Genomic DNA, 20060 nt, shown 5'->3' with positions numbered 1-20060 from the left:
TATAGGAAATGGATGATTAAGTCTTTGGTGTTGTAAAAGCAACTTCATTTAAACATAACCACCCTCACCACCAAAAAAAAAAAAAAAAAAAAAAAAAAGAGGGGAAAAAAAAAGAAAAAAAAAGTAAAGAAAATAATAAGGGAAAAACCCAAGACACACTTCCTAGGGGGAAAAAAGACAGCATGTAATTTCTGTCCTTGATGGAATGTATTAAATAAGCAAACACCACCAAACAAGCAAAAGAAGTACTACAATGTAAAAATATTAAAAAAAAGAAAACCCTCTCACATGCATAAATGAAAGATTGCACACAAAGAACTCACATCTTTTCAAGCTTCAATAGTAAGTATTCCGCTCCTATGTATTAAATACTGCATGGTGATGTTGAGCATCGTTTCATGTGCCTGTAGGCCATCTGGATGTCCTCTTTGGAGAAGACAAATTTCTGCCCATTTCCTCACTGGGTTATTTGAAAAATTTTCAAAACTTATTTTTTATAAGGATTTTAAAAATTCTTTTAATGTTTTAGTTATTTTTGAGAGAGAGCACATGTGCACTTTCACGCACGAGAGTAAAGGGGGGGGGGGGGGGGGGCAAAAGATCTGAATCAGGCTCTGCACTGATAGCAGAGAGCCCAAAGTGGTACTCAAACTCACAAACTGTGAGATCATGACTTGAGCCAAAGTCTGATGTTTAACCGACTGAGTGACTCAGGCACCCCTATAAAGATTTTTTACAATATTCATTCATTCATTCATTCATTCATTCATTTATAGAGAGGGCATGCAAACCAGGGAGGGCAGAGAGAGAGGAAGAGAGAATCCCTCAGCACAGAGCCCAATGTGGGGCTGGAACTCACAAACTGTGTGATCATGAATTGAGCTGAAATCAAGAGTAGTATGCTTAACCGATTGACCCACCCAGGTGCCCCTCAAAAATTCTTGACTTTACAGTTGGAGGAAAAATGAGGCTTTAGGCAAACAAGTCTCTGGAAATTTCTGCCCTAATTTTCTGAATAATGCCCTTTAAGTAGCTTTTGGGAATGATGTTGGAAAATGGATAGGCTCATTCAGAATTCCAAATAAATTGTGTACATACTCCACCCTAAAGGAAGTGGAGAAGAACACTTCACATAGTACTTCCTTCCCAAGATTACAGTATGTAAAGGGAAAGAAGTTTAACTTTACAGTGGAGAAAGCTGATAGGTGATCAAAGTAGACATCAGCAGTCAAAAATCATATTTTTAAAAAAAATTTCATTTTTATTTAAGTCATCTCTACACCCAGTGTGGGGCTTGAACTCATCACCCAGAAATCAAGAGTGACATGGTTCTCAGAGGGACCCAGTCAGGCACTCCTCAAAAATCACATTGACAGCATAAATCCAGGTATCATGTGATGAAATAGCACCCTGTAATCTTCCTACCAAAACCCCATTACCACTAACCAATCATAAGAAAAATTGCAAGAGCCATGCATCCTGTAATATACCTAATTAGTATTCCTCAAATTTGTCAATGTCATCAGAAAGGAAAGGTTGAGTAACATTCATACCCACGAAATTTAGGAGACATGACAAGTAAATGAAACACAGTATTCTGGACGGAATCCTGAAACAGAATAAGCCCACTAGGTTAAAACTAAGGAAATCCGAATAAATGATGAACTTAAGTTAATACATCAATATTGTTTAATTGTAACAAATGTGCCATAGTAATTAGATGTTAATACAGGAACCGGTGTGTGAGGGGAAGAAAGATATACGAAAACTCTCTGCTTCATCTGCTTAATTTTTCTGTACACCTGAAAGTGTTCTAAAAGTAAAACCTATTAATAATTTCCTTTTCATTAAGGCCAAGAAAGCAAAATTAAAAATTCTGATTTTGTAATAAAAACTTAAAAACAATGCAAGGGCTATAAAAAAAACCCCCACACAATTCAACTTATTTTAGACACCAGAACGCCTTTTCTCTCTCTTCCACCAAGGAAGACAGCTCAGAAGTCACGAGCCACGGATAGAAGGAACTGGGACTGGGAGGGCAAGAGGCTGCCCGCGCAGGCGCCCAGCCAGGGAAGGGCGGGTCAGGGCGGGACTTCCCGGGACCAGCTCTCTTCCTACTGGGTGAGAAGGGCTGGAGTGTGCAGTCACCTGGCAGGAACCGGAAGCTGGAGTTATAAAGCAAAGGAAGCTGAAGACTGTGCCGGATTTTCCTTTCCTCTTCTTTCCACAGTCCCTTTCCTAAACTCTTCTCCAGACAGTGTCCCTCCGGTCTATCCCCACTTTCGCCATGGCTCTCAGCGATGCTGACGTGCAAAAGCAGGTGAGGGCCTGCGGTTGGATTTGGCGAAGTCGCAGCGCCGGTCCCGGGGTGACGGACTGGACCCCAGCTCAGGGAGGATGCGGGCCTCTGGCAGCCCAGATGCCGAAGGAAGGATCCCTAACTCCAAGTCCCCGGGGCTTAGTTATCTGTCTACAGGAGGGGGATTTGACCTACAGCCCTTGTGTCTTCAGCTGGGGTTTCGCGCGCCGCCTCCTCCTATGCTGCCTTTTTGGCTCCCACCTCGGCGTTCCCTGTTTTCCCAGGGCTGTGGTTGTTAGCGCAGGGAACTGAAAACAAGGATTGAAATGCAAATTGAACAAAAGGATTAAAAGCCTCCTTTTCATTAGACTTTTAACACTGAGGGAAAGGTTCACAGTACGGTAAAGTGCTGACGGGAAGCAACTGCTTCCAATGTTGTTTTAAGGTCATTCATTTTATGAACTTTTTATCTTCGTCTTGGAAGAATCCCCCCTGTCATAATGAATTGTAATGGTTCCTCTCTCGCTAGTGTGTACGTTAATATTTTGTTAATATTTATTAATAATAATGGTAGAATTCCTGTCTTATATTTATGAACTCCAGCGCCAGTGTTTGGGACAAAGTAAGTCCAGGTCAATGGAAAAAATTATGGAAGTCGTGAACGTACATTTTTGCAAGTGTATAAAGAGTCCTGGGGAACTTTAGGGTTTTGTTTTGTTTTGTTTTTTAAATGTGTCGTACCTTCAAGTTTGTAGGCATTTAGAAAGTTAGAATTCGAAAGTCTCCCAGGATAATATATTGATAGGCCTGTAAGTAACATAGGAAAAAGTGGTTTCCATTTGCCCTGCCATAGGTACTTTCCAACCAGAGTCCTTGAATTTAGTAGTCATATTACCAAAAGGTTTTTTAGAGAAAGAACGCTTAAGCCTGCAATTGAATCTTTCCATAGTTTAGAGAACTAAGTCCATTTCTTTTTGAAGTACTGGGAAAATTCTGACCAACGCTCACTCACTGGCTTATGAATCTTCTTAAAAGAGCAATAAAATATTTTTTCCTTGGATATTTCCATTTTCTAGAAAATGACTTTGCATTTTATTTTTAAATTTTTTTTAATGTTTTTTATTTATTTTTTGATAGAGAGAGTATGAGAGGGGGAGGGTCAGAGAGAGAGGGAGACACAGAACCGGAAGCAGGCTCCAGGCCCTGAGCTAGCGGTCAGCACAGAGCCTGATGCGGGGCTCGAACCCACGGAACGTGAGATCTGACCTGAGCCGAAGCCGGAGGCTTAACCGACTGAGCCACCCAGGCGCCCTTGCATTTTATTTTTAATCTAATATGCTCTAAGAAGAATAGAGTGTTTCTTCACCAGTGGTCTTGTGGTAATCATAAAGGGGAAATCGTGTAACAAAAATAATGTCTATGGAGAAGATTAAGACATCTTAGCAATATTCTTACAAAACAATGGGGTTTTTAACATATCAACTATTGTTTCTGATTTTTACTATAGGAAAAACTTGGTGCAATGGAAAAGTACAGTGTCCTCCATACTTTCCAGTAGTCACAATTATGGTGCTGATTCTCTATTTCCACTTGTTCCTTCATCTTTTTCCTAACCTGCTTATTGAAGAACAAGACTTCCCCAGGAAAAAAATCTATTACAAAGTGGTGTTATTTCTTTAGACCGAAACCATTTGTTTTTTTCTGTAAAATTGAGAGATGAAGAAATCTATCTATTCTCTGCCCCTCCACCTCATGTAAGCTCCAAAGGGCAGTGTGTTTTGTTCTCTGTATTCGCAGCAGTGAATAGGCCAGGCACCAAGCACGCAGCAAGTGTTTATACATTGTGGATTCCCTTACGTCTCCCCATTGTATTAAAATGTTTGTTTTTTTGTGGAGAGTATGGTTATTTCATCAATTTTTTTTGAAGGAATATGACTTCAAAAAACTTAAAATCTAGTAGGGTTAGCAGGAAGAAGAAAAGTATTATTAAACGTCAGATTTTTCTGCCTTAGGGGTGGAGTTTAATGTCCTGAAGGGTTCGACTGTTTCTCCTGTTGGAACTCTTGAAGACAGAATATGATCATGTTGGCTGTAAACAGGTTCTTTGGCCTGGGTTAAAAATGAGTGTGTTTTGCTCTGGGCTGTGCAGATCTAGTCAAATCTGGTAGCAGAGGGTCCAGCATGATTGATAAAGGCAGATAATGCAGGTTTGAATCAGGGTTCACCTCTACAGGTCCATGCCTTGTGGCATTTATAAACACCTATTTTGATTACTGTATTTAAACTTTTTAAAATTCCAAACTGAGGTCTGTAAGGCTTCAAACTGAACTTGTGTAGCTACAATTCCTCACCATGAATACACACACAGATCTGTGGGGGTTAATGCTTTCAGCAAGGTCACAGTGATTTTTCTATACAGTGTACCTCTGGATTAGGTGCCCCAAATATTTCAAGGCCTGAGATTTCATACATGTTGTATTACCTATGAAATAGGCTCTGATTATCATACTTATTTTGGTTCCTCAAGCATAGGGTAGCTGCTAAGAATTTTGATTTTAAAAAAGTCTTCCCTTTTAAAACTATACTGTGTATTTTGTTTAAGACTTTGATGCCATGAGGTTGTATTAGTGCACTTTTAAAACCCATATTGAGCCATTTTTAAGTGTACAGTTTAATAGTGTTATGTATGTTCACAGTATTTAATGTTTTTGAGAGAGACAGAGTGTGAGCAGGGGAGGGGCAGAGACACACACACACAGAATCCAAAGCAGACTCCAGGCTCCGCGCTGTCAGCACAGAACTTGATGTGGGGGTCAAACTCATGACCTGAACTGAAGTCAGACGCTTAACCAACTGAGCCACCCAGGCTCCCCCGTTCACAGTATTTTAAAACACATCTTGACTCACTTTTGTACACCTGTAGGTACCTTAGATTTGTAATATCTTTGTGGTACATGGAGAAGCTGGAATTGTTTCCAGATTCCTAAACTCTAAAAAGTACTTGGGGGCATCTGGGTAGCTCAGTCAGTTAAGCATCCAGTTTTGGCTCTGGTCATGATCTTTCGGTTCTTGGGATTGAGCCCCCCCATCAGGCTCTGGGCTGACAGCTCGGAGCCTGGAGCCTGCTTTGAGTTCTGTCTCTACCTCTCTCTGCCCCTCCCCCACTGGAACTCTGTCTCTCTCCTTCTCAAGATAAATAAATAAGTACTTGAGATACCTTAACAGGCTTAAAATACCCAGCAGGTTCTCATTCATTCACAAATGTTTATTGAGCACCCACTATAGTGGCAGTTGTTCTGTTTTGGGGTTATGGGTGATATAAAAGAAAAGGTCTTGGGGCGCCTCAGTAGCTTTAGCAGTTGACTTCAGCCTGGGTCATGATCTCGCAGTTCATGGGTCCACGTCAGGCTCTGTGCTGACAGCTCAGAGCCTGGAGCCTACTTCTGATTCTGTGTCTCCCTCTCTCTCTGACCCTCCCCCACTCACACTCTGTGTGTGTGTGTGTGTGTGTGTGTGTCTCAAAGATAAATAAACATTAAAAAAATTTAAAAGACACAGAGCTTTCACCGGAAAATCAATAGACACAATGAGTTAATAACATAGAGGTTGATTTTTTTTTAATTTTTTGTTATGTTTTTTTATTTATTTTTGAAAGAGAGAGAGACAGCGCTAGCAGGAGAGGGTCAGAGAGAATCAGCTTTTTTTTTCTTTTATTCATCATTTTTTTCAGATAGAGCTACTATGAAATGAAACTACCAGTGAGTTTGATTAGCTGTGTTACTTGTATATTCATTCACTTGGGTGTATTTTACATCTTCCACTGGAGACAATACTTCATTTATGAGTCTAAATTGGATCAGTCACCCCAAGCCCCATTTAGAAGACTTTGGTGAAATTTATTCTGTTTGTAGCTAGAGATCTAAAGCCGTTAACAAGTACCTCACCTTATAGTTCATTTGCAGATAGGGACAGTAAGCAAGGAATTATGAATATATGTTTAGGTAGAGGAAGTGTGGAGTGTCCTAGGTGAGACGTTCAGAAAAGTTTTCCAAAGGAGTAACAGTTAAGCAAGGTGAATCCCAAGAAGTTAGCTAGATGAAGGAGGAGGAAGAGAGTATTCCAAGTGGAAGGACCAGCATATTTGAAATCTTGGAAATGAGGAAGAGAGTGGTGAACTCAAGGAACAGAAAAACTGAAATAAGTTTAGTAGGACAGGAACCAAGAGTCTTAAGAGTGGCAAAGGTTATGTTTCATATTATGCTTGCAAGGTAGGCACTGACCAGATCGTGTACCTTCTAAAATCTTTGCACTTTATCATAAAGCAAGTTGGGGGTCTGGGGAAAGGTGATATGTGATGAGACTGACATTTTTAAAGGATCTTTCTTGTTGCAGTGTAGAGTTGATGAAAGAGGAAACAGGGTGGGGGGCAAGAGACAAATTTGGAAGTTGTGGTAATAATTCAGTTGAGAGACAGTGATAGCAAAGACCATGATAGTGGCCAAGAAGATGGAGAGACATGGACAAACAAAATAACTATTAGAAGAGAGAATTGATAGGACTTGTTGGTTTATTGGATGTGAGGACTGAGGTACAAGGAAGAGACAAAGTTGGATGTTGGTACTAATCCTCCAGATAGAGATCAAAGTTGGGGGAGGGGAGTGGTTAGCAGTTGATTAGTGAGTGTTTGGGATTTAGATTGCTCTGAGTAGGAGATCCAAAAATAAGAAATATAGGAGGCAGAGGAAAAAGAGGGTGGCACTGAAGGAGAACAAGGAAATCAAAAGGAAGAGATTGTTTAAGAAGGGAGGGTTGGTTGGGGCGCCTGGTTTCTCAGTCAGTGAAGCGTCTGGCTTTGGCTCAGGTTATGATCGCACGGTTCGTGGGTTTGAGCCCCACATTGGGCTCTGTGCTGACAGCTAGCTCAGCCTGTTTTGGATTCTGTGCCTCCCTCTCTCCTGCCCTCTCCTGCTCGTACTGTTTCTCAAAAATAAATTTAAAAACATAAAAAAATTAAAAAAAAAAAAAGGGAGGGTTGGTCAGTGTATCAAGAGATGCTGAAATAGGTAAAGCCAAGATTTAAGGGCTAGGAGATTACTGTCATTTTATGAGTCATTTCAGTGAAGTGGCAGAGTAGAAGTCATTTGAAGTATGTTGAGAGTAGGAGATAAGAAAGTTGAAAAAGTAATGGGGCGCCTGGCTGGCTTAGTCAGGAAAGCATGCGACTCTTGATCTCAGGGTTATTAAGTTCGATTTCCATGTTGGGTGTAGAGATTACTTAAAAAACCTTAAAAAAAATCTTTTTTTAAAAAGTTGAAAAAGTAAATCTAAATAGTTCTTTGATCTGTTTTATTAGAGATGGAGAAGAGAAAAAGGGTCCTGGCTAAAAGAGTTATGACGTAGAGGAAGATCCTCCCTCGCCCATAGACTCCAAGTTCCTTGAGAGTAGGATAATGTTCTGTGATACGGAATATTGCATCAGGTCCATTTGCTAGAGCAAATTCCAGATTATATGACTCCTGAAACCAGAAATTACCTCATTTATCCTTGTATACAATGCCTGACACATAATATGCATTCAGTAAATGATTGTTGAGTGAATCACAAAAGATAGATATATTTTCTTGTTATACTCAAAAATGAAATAATCTTTTCATCTTTTTCTTACAGATTAAGCATATGATGGCTTTTATTGAACAAGAAGCCAATGAGAAAGCAGAAGAAATAGATGCAAAGGTGAGATTTCATTTTCTAGGTTTAAGTTATCAGAATGTCATATTGTTTTTGCTTTGCTAACCAGTAATTAGTAAAATTGTTTAATCAGCACATCACATAGGACTACTAAGAATATCTTTTATCTTTTAAAAATATTTTTAAATTAAAAAAAATTTTTTTTAATGTTCTTTATTTTTGAGAGACAGAGAGAGACAGTGAAAACAGGGGAGGGTTGGAGAGAGAGGGAGACACAGAATCTGAAGCAGGCTCCAGGCTCTGAGCTAGCTGTCAGCACAGAGCCTGACGCGGGCTCGAACCCACAAATGTGAGATCATGACCTGAGCCGAAGCCAGACACTTAACCGACTGAGCCACCCAGGCACCCCTGTTTGTTTATTTTTGAGAGAGAGCGAGCATGAGCTTGGAAGAAGCACAGAGAGAGGGGGAAAGAGGATTCGAAGCAGGCTCTGCGTAGACAGCAGAGAGCCCAATGCCCTAATGTGGGACTTGGTGCGAGGCTTGAACTCAGGAACCATTAGATCATGACCTGAGCCAAAATTTGACACTTAATCGACTGAGCCACCCAGGTACTCCAAATATCTTTTATCTTTAATGTTAAAAATAAATTTTCCTTTCTAAACATTCTGATTGCCAATAAGTGTCCTGAAATTTTATGGTAGTGAGTAGAAAACTAATGGGTTAATTTTCTCATGGAATCTGGAATCCTGACATTTAGCATTTATGGCTAATTATGATAGCTGGTTAAGGAGGGTGTAGTATTGGAGTGCCTGGGTGGCTCAGTTGGCTGAGTGTGTTACTTTGGCTGAGGGAATGAGCTCAACACTTTGTGGTTTTGACCCCCAAGTCGGGCTCTGTGCTGACAGCTCAGAGCCTGGAGTCTGCTTCAGATTCTGTGTCTCCCTCTCTCCGCCCCTCCCCTGCTCACTCACGGTCTCTCTCAAAAATGAATAGACCGGGGCGCCTGGGTGGCTCAGTCAGTTGAGCATCCGGCTTCAGCTCAGGTCATGATCTCACGGTTCGTGGGTTTGAGCCCCACGTCGGGCTCTGTGCTGACTACTTGCTCAGAGCCTAGAGCCTGCTTCCGATTCTGTGTCTCTTTCTCTCTCTGCCCCTCCCCTGCTCACACTCTGTCTCTCAAAAATAAATAAATATTAAAAAAATAATAATAGACATTTTTAAAAAAATGAAAAAAAAGGTATAGTATATTTATGTTGTGATTTTTCTTTTTCATTAATTTGTGCTTGCTTTTTAAAATTTTTTTAAAGTTTATTTATTTATTTAGAGAGACCACATGGAAGGAGTGGAGAGAGAGGGAGAGAGAGAGAATCCCAGGCGGGCTCCACACTGTCAACACAGAACCCAATATGGGGCTCAAACTCAATGAACTGTGAGATCATGACCTGAGCGAAAACCAAGAGTCAGCCACTTAACTGACTGAGCCATCCAGGCACCCGTAATTTATAATTTTAAAAGGACTGTTAGACTTATCTTATTTTTCTGATTTGTGGAGGAAAGAATGCTGTTACAACTCTTTTATTTTATAGAGGAGGACTAAGATTAATTGACCAAATTTTTAGGCAGTAACCCAGATCTTCTAAACTCCAAATTCTGTGTTCTTTTCATTATCCCCCTAGTAAGCAAATGGATTAAATTTAGAATACATAATGATTTTTTAAATGTTTATTTATTTTTGAGGGGGGGGGTCGTGCAGAGAGAGGTGGGGGGACAGAGGATCTTAAGTGGGCTTCACACTGACAGCAGAAAGCCTGATGTGGGGCTCAAACCCATGAATTGCAAAATCATGACCTGAGCTGAAGTCGATGCCCAGCCAGGGCACGCCAGTGATTTTTTTTCACTTACAGAACGTTTTATGAATCTGTCCTTTATGACTCTGTGCGTGGGTACTATTACCTTTTTTCTTTTTTTTTTTTTCTTTCGTTTTTTTAAGTTTAAGTAGACTCTCCACTCAACATGGAACTTGAACTTAGGACCCTTAGATCAAGAGTGACATGCTCTACCAGGCAGGTGCCCCTGGGTATGATTATTCTTCTTTTTTAACAAATCTTTTCTTTTTTTAATTTTTTAATGTTTTATTTATTTTTGATACAGAAAGAGACAGAGCATGAGAGGGGGAGGGGCAGAGAGAAGGAGACACAGAACCGGAAGCAGGCTCCAGGCTCTGAGCTAACTGTCAGCACAGAGCCTGATGCGGGGCTCGAACCCACGAATGTGAGATCTGACCTGAGCCAAAGTCGGAGGCTTAACCAACTGAGCCACCCAGGTGCCCCTGGGTATGATTATTCTTGATCAGATTTTTAGTTTTCTGGTTTATCACTTATAATGAAAATCAGTGGTTATCTCTTTTAAGTAAATTAGAAATAATTTTTGAAAACAAGTCATAATAAACTTCCTATATGTTTGATATGGAAAACAATGATTATAAGCAGGTACCACTGGTTACCAGCTGCTTAAAATCAAACTCCAAATCTGTAATGAATTAATAATAATTAATTCCTTCGTAGGCAGAGGAAGAGTTCAACATTGAGAAAGGTCGTCTTGTGCAGACCCAAAGACTGAAGATTATGGAATACTATGAGAAGAAAGAAAAGCAGATTGAGCAGCAGAAGAAAATGTAAGTAGATCCTGGTCACAGTATTAGCTAAGGAAGCTTTGAAAAGTCAGTGAGACAAGAGACAGCAGGTGCTTTGGAGTCAGGGAGGCATGGGTTCAAGTCTTAACTGGATCAACTTATACTTTTCTGATGTTGGGCAAGTTGCTTAATTATTTTTCTTTTGTGAAAATGAAAGCTTCACAAGGTTATTGAAGGAAAGTTGCGATAACTGATATGAAAATGCTTGCCACTTGCTAAGCACTCAATATACTTCTTTATCTCTGAAAATAAGTTGATAGAAACCACTCTGGAGTATATTCAAAGAAGAGTATTTGTGAGTTCCATTCACAGGAAGCTATATATTTCTTTCTCTACAGTGTCTCTTTTTTATGCTGTACTGATACTATTTTTCCATATCTTTTGTAGTCAGATGTCTAATTTGATGAATCAAGCAAGGCTCAAAGTCCTCAGAGCGAGAGATGACCTTATTACAGTGAGTAATCAGCCCCTATTAAAAAATTGTAAAATGTTATTTTGTTTATTCTAGAGAATGCACTAGTTAGCATTAGCTAATTAAGAAGGTGAATGATTGTTAGAAAAGAGATGGTCAGTAAATCATTTTAGTAGGTATTGTAATAAATACAAAATGAATAAAATATTGCCATGTCTTCAAAGACCCTCTGGTTTAACGGAGCATATAGACTCTCTTGGTCATGCAGTACATGATGGGTGAACAATACAGTATGTGAGGTGATAGGGACTAGTAAAATTAGTAAAAGTATGGCCATGAGTGCAAGGCTAAAAGAGCTTCATCTAGTTTCAGTAGAAGCTACTGAAATTTTTATTTTATGAAAATTATTATAAATAGGGTTCATGGTAAGAATACGTAGGCTAAATTTAAGAGGGAAGGGGTTAGGAGCACCTGGGTGGCTCAGTCACGTAAGCTTCCAACTTCAGCTCAGGTCATGATCTCGTGGTCCGTGAGTTGGAGCCCTGCATTGGGCTCTGTGCTGACAGCTCAGAGCCTGGAGCTCTGTCTCCCTCTCTCTTTGCCCCTCCCCCACTCACACTCTGTTTCTCAAAAATGAGTAAGCGTTTACAAAAAAAAAATAGGGAAGAGTTTAGACGTAAATAACCACTTGGGAAGTATTGTCATCTAAGGAAGAAGGCAGAAACCTACTGAAACATACCATTTAGTTGAGAAAGTTTGAAAGTATTTGAGTTAGGGACTCCTGGCTGGCTCAGTCATTAGAGCATGCAAGTCTTGATGTTGGGGGTGTGAGTTTGAGCCTCCCATTGTGTGTAGCGTTTACTGAAAAAAGTGTTCACATAAAGGTATTCAAATTACATTTCAGCACCCAACAAGGATGCCTGCTGTTTTCACTGTTCTTCATTGTTACAGTGGAGGCCTTAGATTCCTTTAAGGTGGAGAAACAAGTATTATACACAATTTGTGATGGAATAAATTTTTTTGCAGATATGATTGCTTATACGAAAAATGGAACATCTAAAAAACAGAACTAGTGATTAGTTCAAAATGGTGACTGGCTATAAAGATAGTGTACAGAAATTAATAGTTTTTTTAATATACCAACAATAACCAATTAGCAAGTAAAATTCATTTATGATGGTTACAAAAATTAAATTATTATGAACAAATGCTAGTGTGAATAAGCTAGCATTTACATGAAAAACCTATAAAACAAAAAATATAAAATTTGAATAAATGGAAAACAACTTTCATTTATTTGAGAGAGTGTATGTACATGTGAGCAGGGGAGGAGCAGAAAGAGACGGAGAATCCCAAGCAGGCTCTGGCCCAGCACAGAGCCTGATGTGGGAGTTCAGTCTCATGATCCTGAGATCATGACCTATGCTGAAATCAAGAGTTGGATCCTGACTGAGCCACCCAGGTGCCCTAAAATCATACCAAACACAAATGGATATTTTAAGAGGGCAGTTCTTATTAGCTGAATCTGGTGTGGCAGCCAGGAGAACTGAATAAGTGTATCAGTATTGACACATTTTGCAGGAAGACTTTCCAGACCTTGACAACTGACTAACTCTTCTTCCTCTTCCAAGTCCAATGCTAAATATTGAATTTCAGATCTGGTTAACTAGGAGAATGGTGGTTGTGTTAATAAAATGGCAAGTTAGGAGGGCAAGCTCTTTTTTTTTTTTTTTTTTAAGTTTGTTTATTTTTGAGAGAGAGCAACTGTGTACACACAAGTGGGGGAGAGGCAGAGAGAGAGAGAGACAGACAGACATAGACTCTGAAGCAGGCTCCAGGCCTTGAGCTGTCACTGCAGAGCCCAACCTGGGGCTTGAACTCACGAACTGTGAGATCATGACCTGAGCCGAAGTTGAACGCTCACCCAACTGGGCCACCCAGGTGCTCTTGGAGGGCAAGCTCTTTTAAGAATAACTAGCTTGGGGCACCTGGGTGGCTCAGACGGTTAAGCGTCCGGCTTTGGCTCAGGTCATGATCTCACAGTTTGTGGGTTCAAGCCCTGCGTAGGGCTCTGTGGTGACAGCTAGCTCAGAGCCTGGAGCCTGTTTCTGATTCTGTGTCTCTTTTTCTCTCTGACCCTTCCCTGCTCGTGCTGTCTCTCAAAAATAAATAAAAACAGGAAAAAACATTTTTTAAAGAATAACTAGCTTACTTTTGGACATACTTTAAGGCACCAAGAAATCACCAGTTGGAAATGTTTGTCAGGATGTTAAGTGAGGGGCTGAAGTTCAGGACAACAGAGATTGCTGATTAACATAACCTTCATAGCACTTTAAATGTGAATGCTTTTAAATCCTAGGAATATGGGAAAATAAGAAATCTGTTGCTAAGTTATCTTGCTACATGGGAATAAATAGTTCATAGTCTATAAATTACAAAAGGAGGAATAGACAGCTTTTCATGGAAATGTTGGCTGCAAAATGTTAATACCTGAGGGTAGCTGTTACCTAGGGTCTTCACTAAAATGTTGAGTTTTAGTAACCAGTGGCTGATTTCCTTCCACAGGATTCAGATTTCTTTAGTAATTGGAATTGATTGACAGTTTATAAGCTGCTCATAAATAATAGTACGTGCTTAGAGAAGGTACTTTGTTGTAAAAGAATTTGGGCTTACGAGTCTTACTAGCTTGCCATATTAGTTTGAGTAAATTATTATTTCTGACCCTCAATTTCCTTTTTGGTATGTATTAATTATGATGCTTGCTTCAGAGGGTTGGGTTTTTCTCTTTTTTATTTAAAAATTTTTAAGGTTTATTTTTGAGAGAGAGAGTCATTGAAATGAAAAGTACAGCATAGGAAATATAGTCAATAATATTATAATGTCATATAGTAACAGATGGTGAACACTGAGTAATGGGTAGAACTGTCAGATTACTAGTTTGCACACCTGAAATTGATATAACGTTATATGTCAAGTCTACCCTAGTAACAAAAAAAAGTACTGGATTTTGCTTAGGTAAATCTAGCAAAACTTGCCTGCTAACTTGTTTCAGGCTTCAAACTATACTGTTTGCTGTTACTTGGGCACATCTCTCAATAGGGCTTTGTTAGGAAAGGACTTCTACTTTGGGTCATAAGCAGGGAAACAGTAAAAGAATTTTTTTATCCTTTTATGATTTATTAACAAACTAGACTCTTGCAAACTCCCCTGGGGATTTTAACCACTTTTTCAGTTTTGTGCAGAATGTAGTAAGTGATTTTCTCTTTTAGGGAAAAAAACTTAATTAGTATATTAAAACTGCATTTTAAGTTTAAAACAATTATAATACTACTATCTTTTTTTCTCCATTTAACAAGTGGTATAATCTAGCTAAAAATATAATTATACTGGGGCTTCTGGGTGGCTCATGAGGTTGAGCATCTGACTCTTGGTTTCAGCTCAGGTCATGATCTCACAGTTCATGGAGTCGTGCCCCAGGTCCGGCTCTGTACTGATAGAAGACTGCTTGGGATTCTTTCTCTCCCTCCCTTCTTTGCTCCTCCCCCATGTGTTCGAGTACGTTCTCTCTCTTTCTCTCAAAATAAACTTTATATAAAAAATATATACATATATTTTTTAAATTACAAAATTTACCTAATCAAAATTATATAATTATAAGTGGGGGCACCTGAGTGGATCAGTCAGTTAAGCATCTGACTTCAGCTCAGGTTATGATCTCATGGTTCGTGAGTTGAAGCCCTGCATTGGGCACCAAGCTAACAGTGTAGCCTGCATGGGATTCTCTCTCTCTCCTCACTTGCACTTTCTCTCTCAAAATTAATAAATAAACTTTAAAAATATAATTAAAAGTCAGGCACTTGGGTAGCTCAGTCAGTTAACCATCAGACTTCAGCTCAGGTCATTATAAGTTAAAAGTATGAATCATTGACCAATGAATGGCATTCAGTCATATTTGGTTTGGGGACAGAGTATATATTATAACATAGACTGAAATACAGGAATAGGTAAACCATGTTCGTCTTAGAAATTTCTAAAGTAGAAATTTCTGCAGTCATCACTTGATGTTTGGAATCCTTGCATTTTGGGCTTAAAGAGGTCGACTGGTTTGTTTTCATAATTGGGGGAGAAAAGTGCTCTAGTAACAACATAAGAGCATTTGGGCAGCTTTTTAACAAGCATTCTTTGCAAATAACTCACTGTACTTGTGTTAGTCTTTGTTTTCAGGTAAACAAAAAGTCAACTGTATTTTTGTTTTCCCTTAGTTCTGGACATTGTAGAGACATTGTAATATGCAGTATAAGGTTTTTTTTGTACAGTTGTTGAATTCAGTGAAGATAATCTTAAAGGTGTATAACAATATGTGAATTAGAATTTTTTTGAACTATTTTATTTGCTTTTGAAAAACAGAAATTTTAAGTAGTTTGCATTATAAACTAATGACATGGATTCTCAGAACACCTTCATGAAATTCTTGGGGGTGTCCAACCACAGATTAGAAATCTTCTACAGTGGGGCACCTGGGTGGCTCAGTTGGTTGAGCATCCAGTTTCAGCTCAGGTCATGATCTCATGGCTCATGAGTTCGAGCCCCACGTTGGGCTATGTGCTGATCACTCAGAGTCTGGAACCTGCTTCAGATTCTGTGTGTCCCTCTTTCTCTCTGCCCCTCCTCCACTCACTCACACTCTCTGTCTCTCAAAAATGAACATTTAAAAAAATCTACAGAAACCAATTTTATACTATATATGAACTAAAAAAATCTTCCACAGTAGTGCATGCTCATACTGTTTAGAGTTTTTCTTCATTTGTTAGTACGTTAGAAACAGTTTTTATGTGAAAGTATGTGTGTGTTTGAACTTTGATTAGTTGTCTAATGTCAAAATTGACAGAAAATTGTTGGCTTGCAAAGTCTGTGCAGGTGAAGGGCCACCATTTTTTTTTTAATTATTAGTATTTTTTTTTAACATTCATTTTTGAAAGGCACGAGCAGGGAAGGAGCAGAGAGAGGGAGACACAGAATCTGAAGCAGGCTTCAGGCTCTGAGCTGTCAGCACAGAGCCTGACACGGGGGCGGGGCTCGAACCCATGAACAGTGAGATCATGACCTTAACCGACTGAGCCACCCAGGCGCCCCCACCATGCTTATTATATACCATGATAAGATGGCAGGTGGTGCTATTGAAGTCTTTGAATTTAGTTTACTTTTTATTAAAACAGTTTTTTTAATTGGTGCTAAAGTACTTCTGATTTTTTTTAATATGCCCTTGATGTATTTGCACTTAGTAAATGTCAAATGAAACAAATGTTTGCTTCAAATGAGATGTGTGGATTGAGTGTCAGAGTGCCCTCACCTGCACACTTACTGTGGAGCAAGAGCTCACTGCAGGTGTCCGGCATGGCAGTGGTTCTCAGAGGCATGGGGATGGAGGGTGACTCTCAGAACAAAGGGCTTTTCACCATAGAGGGCCACTTCTCCCCTCCACACTCTCTCCCCAAATCTGGCCTCTAGGCAAGCATGTGTCTCTCCTTCCTCCTTAAAACACCAAAAAACATACCCTTCGAAGGATTATACTAACTAGAATAGACTGTGTTGAATATTTATTTTTTTATTTTTTTTAAATGTTTTATTTATTTTTGATACAGAGAGAGACAGAGCATGAGAGGGGGAAGGGCAGAGAGAGGAGACACAGAACCGAAAGCAGGCTCCAGGCTCCAAGCTAGTCGTCTGCACAGAGCCGGACGCAGGGCTCGAACCTACGAACGTGAGATCTGACCTGAGCCGAAGCTGGAGGCTTAACCAACTGAGCCACCCAGGCGCCCCTTGAATAATTTAATTAAGAGGCATTATCGCTGCCTTTTAAAAGACCAGACTCCTCTTTTCACCAGCAAGCCAATAAATGCTTGTTACTTACTGAGTAATTTCCAATGTGTTCTCTGTTATGTTTCCTGATAATCCCTTTTAATTTTTATTTTAGTTATTTTTTAATATAAAAACCAATGATTATAGAAAATACAGGGACGCCTAGGTGGTCAGTCAGGTAAGTATCCTACTCTTGGTTTCAGCTCAGGTCATGATCTCCTGGTTTGTGAGTTTGGGCCCCACAGTGGGCCGTGCATTGAAAGTGCAGAGCCTGCCTAGGATTCTCTCTCTGTCCGTGTCTCTGCCCCTCCCCTGCTCAGTCGTGCATGCGCTCGTGCTCTTTCTCTCTCTCAAACACTTAAAAAATACAAACTAGCGTAAAGAAAATTGAAATCATTCGTGGGTGAGGGGATGGTTAAGTAGGTGATGGGAATTAAGGAGGGCACTTCTGATGAACACCAGGTATGGTACAGACATGTCGAATCACTATTTGTACACCTGAAACTATTGTATGTTAACTAACTGGAATTTAAATTAAAAACTTAAAAAAAAAGTTGAAATCATTGGTAATCTAGTCTCCAAGGGGTAAACATTGTTGACACTTTGCTATCTCTCCAGATATTATCTGTTTTTTTCCTAATAAAAAAATGTGATCATATTGCACAGTTGTCCTAATAGCTTGCTTTTAAAATCTTTGTCATGTAGCTCTTTCCATGTTAGTTGGTGTTGTAGGTTTCTAAATTGATTGATAATCTGGGCTGTTCTGCTTGAGGAGCCATGGTGATTTTTCATGCTTCCTTGTATCGAAGTATAGACCTAGAACAACATCGGCTTTATCATCTATCTCGGAACGGGCGTTGAATGAAAACAGTAATATAATGTGAAGTCATTGGGCCTGAGCCAGGACCCCTCCTCATGGTGGGTTCCGAGCGACGACCCAGATGTGTAGATAGCTTTCTCTCTTCTGCTCTTTGTAGGACCTACTAAATGAAGCAAAACAGAGACTCAGCAAAGTGGTGAAAGATACAACCAGGTACCAGGTGCTGCTGGATGGTCTGGTGCTCCAGGTAACTTTATAGGTTATCGACATGGCGTGTCAGGCACGAGCCCAGTTTTTTCTGTTTTGTCATCTCAGCTTCCTTCCTTTTGCTCTTTTCTTTGTCTAGTAGACAAATGCCTGAGAAGACAATAATGTCTGGTTGGAGAAGACTTCCAACTTTAATGCACTTTTATGTAGTCTTACTAGGCCTTTAGAACTTGAGGGTCAAATTTGCTTGCATCCGCTGGCTTTAAATTTTTTTAATTTGATTACACCACTAAAGTACTTGCTTCAAATTTTGGAGTTCAGACCAGAGACAGTATGCATCTTAGTTTGCTGCTTGTTTGTGAATTCTTATTTTACTCAGGTTAATTACAATAGCATTTGGCCTCCACCTAGTTGATGTAAGAGAAGATTCCTGTATAAATTTTGTTTCTACCACTGCAGTATTGGGTATATTTATCTGGTTTATGATATCAAAAGCTTTTTACATGTCTCATACTGTGTATTCTTTCTCCAAACTACATGAAAGAATTAAATATATTTTGTTTTGCTGTTGGGTTTTATAAATTGCATTTCCTACTAATCACATCTGATTGTGTCTTGAAGGGTTTGTACCAGTTGTTGGAGCCCCGAATGATTGTTCGTTGCAGGAAACAGGATTTCCCTCTGGTAAAGGTAAGGAGCTTAAAGAAGACATCTATTTTTTTTTTTTTTTTTTTTTTAGTACATCGAAATGTTAGAGATGAGATTGCATGCTTTAAATAGATGATCCCTCAGCATGGGAATTAGGGGTATCTTACCACATTGTGGATAGGACGTGTACCTAAGCCTCTAGTTCTTTTCATAAGGAGGTCAAGTTGCCCCATCTGAGTTAGTCCCTTCCCTTTCTGGCAACATTGTAGTATCATCTTCTGAAAATTCAGCAATAAAAACAGTCCATACTGGATTGGAGCAAAGATGGGCAGACAATACCATCTAAAAGAGGCAAACTACTCCCAGACCAGCAAGGCTTGGCTGTAATCCAGTGTATTCCTGTACTTGGAGTAATAATGTGGGTACCAGAAAAAAAGGTTGGTCAGCAGTGAAAACATGGCGACAGGCCCAGAGGCAAATACTAAGGTGTTCCTCCAGGTCCTGTCTAAGGGAGAAGATGCCCTGGTCTGAGGGGCGACCGTTGGCACCATGGCAGGTACATACAGGCTATAGCATTGCTGGATGCTCTGGACCAAAGGACCCTTGACTCAGAATGAGCTCTCCTAGCTCTGATTCTGTGTCACTGAGTTGCTTTTCAGATTAAAATTTTTCAAAAAAAAAAATTTTTTTTTTCATGTAGGGTGCTAGCTCAGTCAGAAGAGCATGCGACTCTTGATTTTGGGATTGTGAGTTTGAATCCCACGTTGGGTATAGTGGTTACTTAAATAAAACTTTAAGAAAATGAAGTAAAATAAGAATTTTCCATGCAGTTTGCTTTCAGGCAAGGATTGAATGCTTAATCCCTTAGCAATTATATTTATTTCTTTTTCTTTCATTCTTTTATTTATTTATTTGTTTGTTTATTTATTTATTTTTTTTTGAGAGAGAGGGAGAGAGAGAAGTGGGGCTTACCCAAAGCAGGGCTTGAACTCACCAGATGTTGGGCTCAAAATCACAAACCCTCAAGATCATGACCTGAGCCAAAACCTGAAACTTAACCAACTTAGCCACCCAGGTGCCCCTAGCTAACATTTCCTTAGCAGTTAATTAAGTTAGGTTTTAGGGCTCAGTCAGTAAGCGTCTGACTCTTGATTTTGGCTCAGGTCAAGATCCCAAGGTTGTGGGATTGAGCCCTGAGTCAGTCTCCATGCTCAGCGCATGGTTAAGATTCATTCTCTCTCTTGGGGTGCCTGGGTGGCTCAGTTGGTTAAGCGTCCGGCATCAGCTCAGGTCATGATCTCACGGTTCGTGGGTTTGAGCCCTGTGTTAGGCTCTGTGCTGACTGCTAGCTCAGAGCCTCGAGCCTGCTTTGGATTCTGTATCTCCTCTCTCTCTGACCCTCCCCTGCCTGTACTATCTCACTCAGTCTCTCA

General features: G+C 39.8%; 1 protein-coding gene across 1 annotated transcript in view; it reads left to right on the top strand.

Annotated features, from left to right (window-relative positions):
- Nucleotides 1–2153: 2153 nt before the first annotated feature.
- ATP6V1E1 (ATPase H+ transporting V1 subunit E1) overlaps nt 2154–20060 on the top strand; it is a 25932-nt gene continuing 8025 nt past the window's right edge. Inside the window, exons 1-6 of the mRNA XM_029955173.1 lie at nt 2154–2320; nt 7967–8032; nt 10554–10663; nt 11069–11135; nt 17930–18019; nt 18601–18669. Of these exons, the coding sequence (XP_029811033.1) occupies nt 2288–2320; nt 7967–8032; nt 10554–10663; nt 11069–11135; nt 17930–18019; nt 18601–18669 (435 nt within the window). The 5' untranslated portion in view covers nt 2154–2287. The remainder of the gene's footprint in view (nt 2321–7966; nt 8033–10553; nt 10664–11068; nt 11136–17929; nt 18020–18600; nt 18670–20060) is intronic.

The sequence above is a fragment of the Suricata suricatta genome, chromosome 10, assembly GCF_006229205.1.
Source record: "Suricata suricatta isolate VVHF042 chromosome 10, meerkat_22Aug2017_6uvM2_HiC, whole genome shotgun sequence".
NCBI lineage: Eukaryota > Metazoa > Chordata > Mammalia > Carnivora > Herpestidae > Suricata > Suricata suricatta.
The sequence above is the reverse complement of the archived record's forward strand: the minus strand, read 5'-3'. Positions and strand labels throughout refer to the sequence as shown.